Source organism: Octopus bimaculoides, chromosome 19 (genome assembly GCF_001194135.2).
Source record: "Octopus bimaculoides isolate UCB-OBI-ISO-001 chromosome 19, ASM119413v2, whole genome shotgun sequence".
Lineage (NCBI taxonomy): Eukaryota > Metazoa > Mollusca > Cephalopoda > Octopoda > Octopodidae > Octopus > Octopus bimaculoides.
The window spans coordinates 48,403,584-48,413,561 of record NC_068999.1 but is presented as its reverse complement, the minus strand read 5'-3'; the positions used below and the strand labels follow the sequence as shown (position 1 = coordinate 48,413,561).

Here is a 9,978-nt window from a genome sequence, read left to right as displayed (position 1 = left end):
TGCACACCACTACTGATGCTTCTTATGTTCAGCTTTTCTCTCAAGATACTTACACTCTGACGGGTATGCACATTTACATTACACATCCAGCGGAGCATACTGGCTTCATTCCTTGCGAGCTTACGCATGTCCTCAGCAGTCACAGCCCATGTTTCACTGCCATGTAGCATGGCTGTTCGTACACATGCGTCATACAGTCTGCCTTTTACTCTGAGTGAGAGTCCCTTTGTCGCCAGCAGAGGTAAGAGCTCTCTAAACTTGGCCCAGGCTATTCTTATTCTAGCAGTTACACTTTCAGCGCTATATATATATATATATATATATATATATGCTGTTATGATGAGAAATAGTTTCTGACAGAAAAAAATAATAAATAAAATAAAATAAAATTACTCAACATTGTATGCATTTGAAGCACAAATGTAAACATGTCTGTTTTTATTGGAAATGGCTGACTACCGGCCTTCAACAAAAGTATTACAATAAACCTCCTGAACCAGAAGTTGCAATGATGATTGCATAGCATTCATCAGAGCTGTAGCCATTTAGCATTTAGATTACCCTGTCAAATTTAATGCTTATTTATTCATGTTCATCATCATCATCATCATTTAACATCTGCTCTCCATGCTGGCATGGGTCGGATGGTTTCACATGGAGCTGGCTTACAGGGAGCTGTCTGGATTGGAACTGTCTGTTATGGCATGATTTCTATGGCTGGATGCCCTTCCTAATGCCAACCACTTAACAGAGTGTGCTGGGTGCTTTATATTTGTCACTGTCATGGGTGCGTTTACGTAGTACCGACACAGGTGTGTTAATGCAGCACCAGTACAGGTGCTTTTTAATTGGTACCAGCACCTGAAAAGACAAGCTTGTATGTGTGGAAGACAGCGATTTTACTTAGCTTGATCATGCATTATCTCATAGCTTTGAGGTTTTGACGATATGATTGCTTACAGACATTGTAGGATAGGCGTAAGAGGCCAGATCTGGCTGTTTGAACATAAAACAGGTAAAATATTTGACCTGGATATGACTAATTTAAATGCTAAAAGGTTAAAGATTTAGTATAATTGGTGCTTAATAGACCCTTATTGGATGACAAGGAAATTTAAACAGCAGAGGCATAATTAACTGACACTCCATCGGTTATGACGAGAATTGTTCCAGTTGATCCGAACAATAGAACAGCCTGCTCTTGAAATTAACATGCAAGTTACTGAACACTCCACAAACATGTGTACTCTTAATGTAATTCTCAGAGAGGTTCAGTGTGACTCATTTTTGTGAGCTGAGCCATAATTATATCTTCTAGGCATAGGAGTAGGTGTGTGGTAAGTAGCTTGCTTACAAACCACATGATTCCGGGTTCAGCCCCACTGCATGGCACCTTGGTCAAGTGTCTTCTACTATAGCCTCGGGCCAACCAAAGCCTTGTGAGTGGATTTGGTAGACAGAAACTGAAAGAAGCTCATTGTATGTGTGTATGTGTGTGTGTGTGTGTGTGTGTGTGTGTGTGTATGTTTGTGTATCTGTGTTTGTCCCCCCAACATCGCTTGACAACCGATGGTGGTGTGTTTACATCCCTGTAACTTAGTGGTTCGGCAAAAGAGAGTAAATTAACTATATGCCAAAGCCCTCTGCCAGCTGGCAAATCTTCTTTCCAAGTGTTGACAAAAGTTCCACAAGACTTCCCACTTTTCCTCCAAAGTCCACAATTCCTGGGCCTCCACCATTAACGTCAGCACAATGAAAAGAAGGACAATGGTGTTACTGAAATACTGGGGCGATGGCATGTGAATGTGTCAGTTCATTTCATGTGGATTCTTTAGCCAAGCAGCAGCAACAGTTGATTGCCTTGAGGTCCTTGACACATTCCAGGCCTGTGCCTGTAATCAAGTTCTCAATGTAAATGTGACAATGTTTTCCTCTTCTTACATCACCATGAAGTGAGTTCCACAAGACTAATTTGGATGCTTCCAGTTCAGGATGGCACATGCAGTGACCAGATAGTCAGAGCCATTTTTGCCTGCTATTTTCACTAACTTTTGGCCGATCTCCATACATTTGTCATATGTTGTTGCCATTTCCCATTATACAGTAGACAGTATATTGCTGTCAAGTGCTCAGTGGTCTAAAACATTTGATAATTCAGCCTAGAAATTACTGATGATGCACCATGTGACACCAAGGCAACAAGTCTGTCGTGTCAGATTACATATCAGTTTGCATTTCAATCATGGCAGCACGATGGAATTAAAGACAGACGATAGTGTGTGAGGTCATAGTATACAGAAAGGAAATAATCTCACAATAGGCAAACTAATTCGGATGCTTCCAGTTCAGAGTGGCACATGTACTGACCAGATAGTTACAGCCATCTTTGCCTGATATTCTCACTAACTTTTGGCAGTCTCCATAAAAGCATTCATTTGTCATATGTTGCTGCCATTTCACATTCAGAGCCATTTGTAGCATCCTTGTGTAGCAGCCATCTAGCTTGTTTGATAGTTTCTTCTCACTGTTCACTTTCCACTGCCATATAATACCACTGATTCATCAGTAATAATGAAGGACCTACAACTATCTCCTCTACTCACTGGTGTGGTAGTATGCCTTATTTTCCACCTGGCAGTGAGCCATTGTCAGTTGCCTATGGTAGTCTCACACTTTCTTTTTTATTTTATCTTATTTTATTTATTCATTTATTTGGTAGTTATTATTTCTTGTCTTGTCAGATATTGAAAACTCTGACCATTCAAGGTACACTTTTTATCATTGTTTCCACGATTATGAACAAGTTCCTCTCCAACTTCACTGTTGAGACCGGAAGAATAATATTCAGTAGCAATACAAGTATTAAAAACAACAACAAAAATCCAAATGTGAATAATTGGCAACTTTATTTAATATCACAAGAACAATTAATTCTTACAACAGTCTTCCTGCAAGACGACCACAAAAAAGATTATACATTATGACTTAATGGCTAAGATTTTAATGTAAATTATGTTAAAACATTATAAGCTTATATATTATTCAGGGCTGACAACAACAGCTGGATTATTTGGACAAAAATTCAATTATTATACAACACAATATACATATATTTTTCATGTAGGTTTAAAACCAATATACTTTTAGATTCAGAAGTAAAATGTTATTGATATACTTTCTTCACAATAAGATTAACTCTATAAATATGTTAATATAAAAATGCTCAGGAATGAAAATCTATTCACAGCCTTTCTTCAGCAGGCACTCAACCATAAAAATACATAAATCATATAAAAGTATGTTTGTTTCTGTGGCTAAGTGGCACAGCATGAGGAAATTTCAAAACAAACCTTTAAAATAAAATCACTGAGACTTTTGGAATAGTCCTTATATGTCTACTATGAAATAGGAAATATTTCAACATGATCCATATTGAGTTATATATGCTTGTATTATTTAATCTCTATTTTCTCTCGATTTCTTTTTACCTTCTTCAGTGTTGAAGTTTGTTTTGGCGTTGTCATTTTCATCGTATTGAAAGTGCATTATGTAGGTAGGATGTATGCAGTGCCTAGTAGTGCTATTTTCTATATGTTATATACATTTGTAAGTCCTGGTGTTTTGGTTATGTATTTGTCTACAATTTTTTTTTATCATACCTAATGTACCTATTATTATAGGGATTGTTTCTGTTTTTAGAACTTCATCATCATAAAGAAAACATTATTCTGAAACATTCAAATGTTAAGTATCATTAATCAGGAAGATTCTAGAAAATTTTAAACCATTATTTATTGAGTATTTTCCAATGATCTTTAACATATATAATATTGATTTCTAATTTTGGCACAAAAACACATATTTTTCAGGATAGGTAACAGTTGATTAAATGAACCACTCTATTTGGCAAATATTTAATTTTATTGAACCTAGAAGAATGACTGGCTAGGATGACCTAGGCAAAGTATGAACACAAAATATGGGAGGAGAACATAAGTAAATATTGGTTTCTAATTCTGGCACAAGGCCAGCAACTTTGGGCAGGAGGTTAATCGATTACATCAACCCAAATATTCAACTGGTACTTATTTTATCAACCCCAAAAGGATGAAAGGCAAAGCTGACCTCAGCAGCATTTGAACTCAGATCTTTGCTAGGCATTTTGTCCAGCCTGCTAACAACTCTGCCAGGTCACCACCTCTTAATGCTGGTTAAGTTAATAACAACAACAACTGATATCATTTCGTATTCCAACCTGTGTCATAGACATTTCAGTTTCATATTCAAACCACACATCACCATGTCTGCATACGTCCTCATGTCAGTGACGTGTGTGCAATTAATTTGCCTGCTAATAGAAAACAAAACATCAACTCACCTTCAAATGTGTTTGGTGTGTGTGTGTGTGTGTGTGTGCATGTGTGTGAGATTGTGTGTGTATGTAGATAGATGGACAGGCAGACAGATAGAAATGAGTATGTGTTTAGGTGTGTGTGTGTGTATGCGCATGTGTGTGTGTGTGTGTGAGACTGTGTGTATATAGATAGATGGACAGGCAGACACATAGAAATGAGTATGTGTTTGGGTGTGTTTGTGTGTGTGTGTGTGTGTGTGTGTAAATACATAGATGCACGTACGTGCATGTGTGTATGTATGTGTGACTATATATGTATATAGATAGATGAACACACAGACAAATAGAAATTTGTATGTGTTTCAGTGGGTGGGTGTGTGTGCATGCATGCGTGAGTGTGTGCTTGTGTGTGTGCTTGAGTGTATAAGATTGAGTGAAACTATATTTATGTATATATAGCTAGACAGACAGATATGAGTGTGTGTTTGTGCATGCATGTGTGTATATATGTATTTGTGTGCATGTGTGTGTGTGTGTGTGTTTGAATGTAAATTAAAAATCATCAGAAATTCAAGCCAGGGTTTGTGAAAGCTCTACCCTTATAAAAAAAACATGCTATCATATCATATTTGAAACATTCTAATAAAAAGCTAATATTTGCCAACAAAAGCAAAATACACGAAAATATAATAAAACAATTTTATCTTGAGGAGGTTTACAACTCATAAGTAAATGGAATATTTAAATGGCCCAATTTTTCCTCCAATACTTTGTCAAACACTTCGTTCTGAGCAACAGTGAAATGACTTTTCCAATCTCCAACAGTACCTAAGAAAGAAAATAAATAAAGTAATTACCAAATTAAATTTTAATTGAAAAAAATGTTGTATGTGAGTGTGCATGTGTGTGTGGGGTTTTGGGTGGGTGTGTTTGCTTTTTGACAAATAATTTTGTTTATAAATAGAAATCTACTCATTAGTTTTCACCACTTATATTCATCATATGTATGTAGTTTTGATACTATTTGTCAGAAAAATGAAATTAAGGTAAATGAAAACGGTATATACTTTATTTCAAGTATGCCCTCACTATTTCGTGTCTCTCTTCCCAGCTTGGAGAAGTCGTGTATCTTCTCTTGAGCAAGACACTTGAGTCAATTTACACCTTGTGAGTGATATTGGGATAATCCAAAGCAAACATGTTGAGAACTATGGAAATCTATGGGAGCCCATCAGATAGATTGTACCACCTACAATTCATAAAGTCTAGCCTTGTCACTCTGTGCCATATTCACTTTATCTGAGAATAACAATAAGAGTATAGTGGAGAATAATTAGCCATTTAAATGGCAATTTAAATTATACTTGCCACAGATGCCATACAGTGGGATCAAACTCAGGACCTTATGATTGTGAAGCAAACTTTATAACCATTTGGCCATACTGTGACTACATACTGTACCAAATAAATATGCTAAACTAGAAAGTGGTTGGTCAGGAGTAAGAGAAGCTTTAAAAAACATAAACTCTACTTTACGGAAACTTTTATTAAAATGTGCTGTTTCTTTTGAAAACTAGCAATTATTCATTGTCTAATACCATCGTTTTTGTTTCTTTTAATACTTATATATAGGAATATACTTTAGCTGGTTAATATTCTAACCATTCAAAGGTGTCGAGCTGGCAGAAACGTTAGCATGCTGGGCGAAATACTTAGCGGTATTTCATCTGCCGTTACGTTCTGAGTTCAAATTCATCCGAGGTCGACTTTGCCTTTCATCCTTTTGGGGTCGATAAATTAAGTACCAGTTACGCACTAGGGTCGATGTAATCGACTTAATCTCTTTGTCTGTCCTTGTTTGTCCCCTCTGTGTGTAGCCCCTTGTGGGCAATAAAGAAATAAGAAACATTAGCACACCAGGTGAAATGCTTAGTGGTATTTCGTCTGTCTTTACGTTCTGAGTTCAAATTCCATGGAGGTCGACTTTGCCTTTCATCCTTTTGGGGTCGATCTAATCAACTGGCCCCCTCCCAAAAGATTTCGGGCCTTGTGCCTAGAGTAGAAAAGAATATTCTAACCATTCACTAACCTTAGCTGTAGAATTAATAAATGCTTAAGAATAAAGGGAGAAAACTGCTGGTGCCTAAATTTTTTTTAGATTAATCTGAAGAAAATTCTTAAATAAATAAAACGTTTTGGATTAACATTAAATAGATTATATACCATTTTCTTTATTTTAATTTCGTTCTTCTAACCAATAATATAATACTACATATATATGAGTGAGGTTTGAAAGGGTATATAACATTTGATTTAAATCTGTATAAAAATATATTTCTAGTCACAAGCATAGTTTTGTGGTAAGAAGCTTGCTTCCAAACCACATGGTTCTCGGTTCAGTCTCACTGTGTGGCACTTTGGGCAAATGTCTTCTACTATAACCTCGTGGGTGGATTTAGTAGACAGAAACTGAAAGAAGACTGTCGTTTATATATACAGTAATCCCTTGACTATCATGAGTGTTACATTCCAAAACCTCCCACAGAAATAATTAATATAGAACATAATGTACAGCATGTGGATTATTTAGTTTCATATAATAACATATTTCTAACTATGCTTTAAAATATGAGACCCAACAAGGATAAAATTAAGGTTATTCAGGTGTTCACTGGAAATGGTTCAGGTATAATGTTATAAGTGGTTCTTGAAGAAAAAATACATACCTTTTCTCAGAAGTGGTGAGATATTTTTATTAATGGAATAGACATCTTCATGGTTTGTCATTGGGTTGGATTTCATATTTTCAAATGAGCAATGCTTCACAATATCATCCACATTTTGATGGCTCAGAGATCGGCCCATAAACTTAGCCAGTTCTTCAACAGATTTTGTGAGATTCTAAAACGAATTCAAGAGAAAAATGTATGTTTTAATTATCTGATACTTAGAGAAACTCTGAGTTACACTATTCTGAGTTTGCATCTCTTTCCTCCTCAAAATTGTGTGCATAAATCTCTAAGATAAAGGATTTCAACTATAGATTTTAAGCTTTTTTGCTCTGAAAGGTTATGCTGGATTTCCTCTGGGATTTCCCATTATATAAAAAAACAAGAAGTAGAGCATAAATTTTTCAAAGAATTTCAGTTACCTTTTTCATGTCTTCATAGTAGACCAATTTTACGTTCGAATTATGGCGACTATGCCACCAGCTTTCTGTGAAGTCAAACCATGATCCATGTCCAACTGTTCGGTTAATGAGAAATAACAGAAAAATTAACTCACACTTTTTTCATATTGGAAGTGAAATTTAAATAGGAAAATTTATGTGTTTATGTATGTTAGTATATATATGTGTGTCTGTGTAAGTATGTGTGTGTATATATATAGATGATCATCTATATATATATATATATATATATATATATATATATATATATTCTCTTTTACTTGCTTCAGTCATTTGACTGTGGCCATGCTGGAGCAAGACCTTTAGTCGAGCAAATCGACCCCAGGACTTATTCTTTGTAAGCCTAGTACTTATTCTATCGGTCTCTTTTTGCCGAACCGCTAAGTTACGGGGACGTAGACACACCAGCATCGGTATACACACATATATACACACAATGATATACACACATATACATATATATATATACATATATATATGACGGGCTTCTTTCAGTTTCCATCTACCAAATCCACTCACAAGGCTTTGGTCAGCCCGAGATGGTAGCGTGATCTTTAAGTAAATATATATATAAAAATCTCTACATATGCACATTTGCTTTAAGTATTATGTATTGAATAGAAAGATATCTACTTTGTTTTATTTCAACTAATGAAATATATATAGATATAAATATAGATATATATATGTATATATACATACACACACACATACACACACACACACATATATAAATATATATATATATGTGCATATATATATATATATATATATATATGTATGTATATATGGTGGTGGTGGTGGTGTCAGTAGTGGTAAATGGTAGTAATAGTAGCAGTAGTAGTAGTAGTAGTAGTAGTAGTAGTAGTAGTAGTAGTAGTAGTAGTAGCAGCAGCAGTAGTAGTTGTTGTTGTTGTTGTTAGAATAAAGAAACTAAAACAAATCTTACTGTGACCAGCAATAAACATTTCGAGAAATTCTTTCCAGCTGCCCTTGAAATTACCCATGGATGAGCTCGAGCGGTAGAAATGGTAGTAAGAAACACATACATCTTTTGGGTTTCGGAACAGAATCACAACCTGAAATGTTACAAATATTCGTTATTTAAAAATGAAAATTAACAAATACATATAGAAATCATCATTATTTTAATATCTGTCTTTTTAATGCTTACATGGGTTGGACGGGATTTGTTGAGGCAGATTTTTTTTAATAGGTGGATGCTGCTTCTGTTATCAGCCCCCACCTGTTCCCGAGCAAGATATTTGTGTCCCTGTGGCTGGACATGTTTCCATGGAAAAAACTGGAAACGAACAGCAACACAAGTATGACGAGGACACTCATTTATAACAGGTTTCTTTCAGCTTCCATCTACCAAATCCACTCACAAGGCTTTGGTCAGACCGAGGCTGTAGTAGAAGACACTTACCCAAGGCGCCATGCAGTGGGACTGAACCCAGAACCATGTGGTTGGGAACTAAGCTTCTTACCACACAGCCACACCTGTTTGCAAAACAAATTTCTCAACCATTTGAAAGATAGAAAATTCAGTTTTCTCACCTTACAATTTTTGTCATTGAGTTGTTTTGGAGCAAGACGTTTCTGTAGATGCGTTTTTATCACCCTGGGTGATGGAACAGCATCTGCCAATTCCAAACCAACTTCATTTAATATAGTGTCTTTGAATTCAAGGAATGGAGAGCGGAAATAAACTGGTTTTTCACTTGCTTCTTTCAAATGACCATCATTCATTATTAACCACAAGACTTCTTGAAGCCATGTTGTTCCTGTAATGGAAATATATTTTATAATAATAATAATTTATATGATTGGAAATATAATTTCGAAGCGTTCATGGTGTCATAATTAGGATCTAATCGAAGACTTTACAATTAAAAAAGAAAAAAAGAAAACTTTTCAAATATATAGTTAGTGGAAGTATATAAAAAATTAACATAATTTCCTATCTTACTGTTAGTTTTGTTTCATTTTGAGAAATAAAATTTATTTCATGGTTTATTATTGTTAATATTTTGAATTACATATATACAGAGGAACCCAAATCTTTTAAGTGTTTAGAGCCACCATGAGCCACCATGAGCCTTAACGATACAAATTTCACCTAATTATCATCACCCCAGTCAGGAGAAGGCTTAAAAAAAAAAAAAAATGAAAATGAAACAGTAAACTAAACCAGAACAGTCTATTTCAGTAGCAATATCTTATTGCATTTTATGTCATGGATCTATTCACAAAGTAGAAATAGGAAACGTTTAATTTAATAAAGCTGAATAAGACAGAGATAGATATTAATTTGCTTCCTGGCAAATTAATGCTTATCACCCCTTCACCTCATACAATTCTTCTTATTTCAGGTATTGAACTCATATTAATTATTGAGAAATATTGAGAACAAACGTAAAAGGGCGAAGAA

At 35.1% G+C, this 9,978-nt stretch overlaps 1 protein-coding gene across 3 annotated transcripts in view; it reads right to left on the bottom strand.

The window, feature by feature from the left end:
- Positions 1–2,881: 2,881 nt before the first annotated feature.
- The window catches only part of LOC106878096 (sulfotransferase 1C4), a 62,037-nt gene continuing 54,940 nt past the window's right edge, over positions 2,882–9,978 (bottom strand). For all 3 annotated transcript variants that reach the window (XM_052974633.1, XM_052974632.1, XM_014927200.2), the window contains exons 2-6: positions 9,105–9,331; positions 8,494–8,623; positions 7,506–7,600; positions 7,081–7,255; positions 2,882–5,182 (exon numbers count right to left, since the gene is read on the bottom strand). In XM_052974633.1, the coding sequence (XP_052830593.1) occupies positions 5,070–5,182; positions 7,081–7,255; positions 7,506–7,600; positions 8,494–8,623; positions 9,105–9,331 (740 nt within the window). In that variant the 3' untranslated portion in view covers positions 2,882–5,069. The remainder of the gene's footprint in view (positions 5,183–7,080; positions 7,256–7,505; positions 7,601–8,493; positions 8,624–9,104; positions 9,332–9,978) is intronic.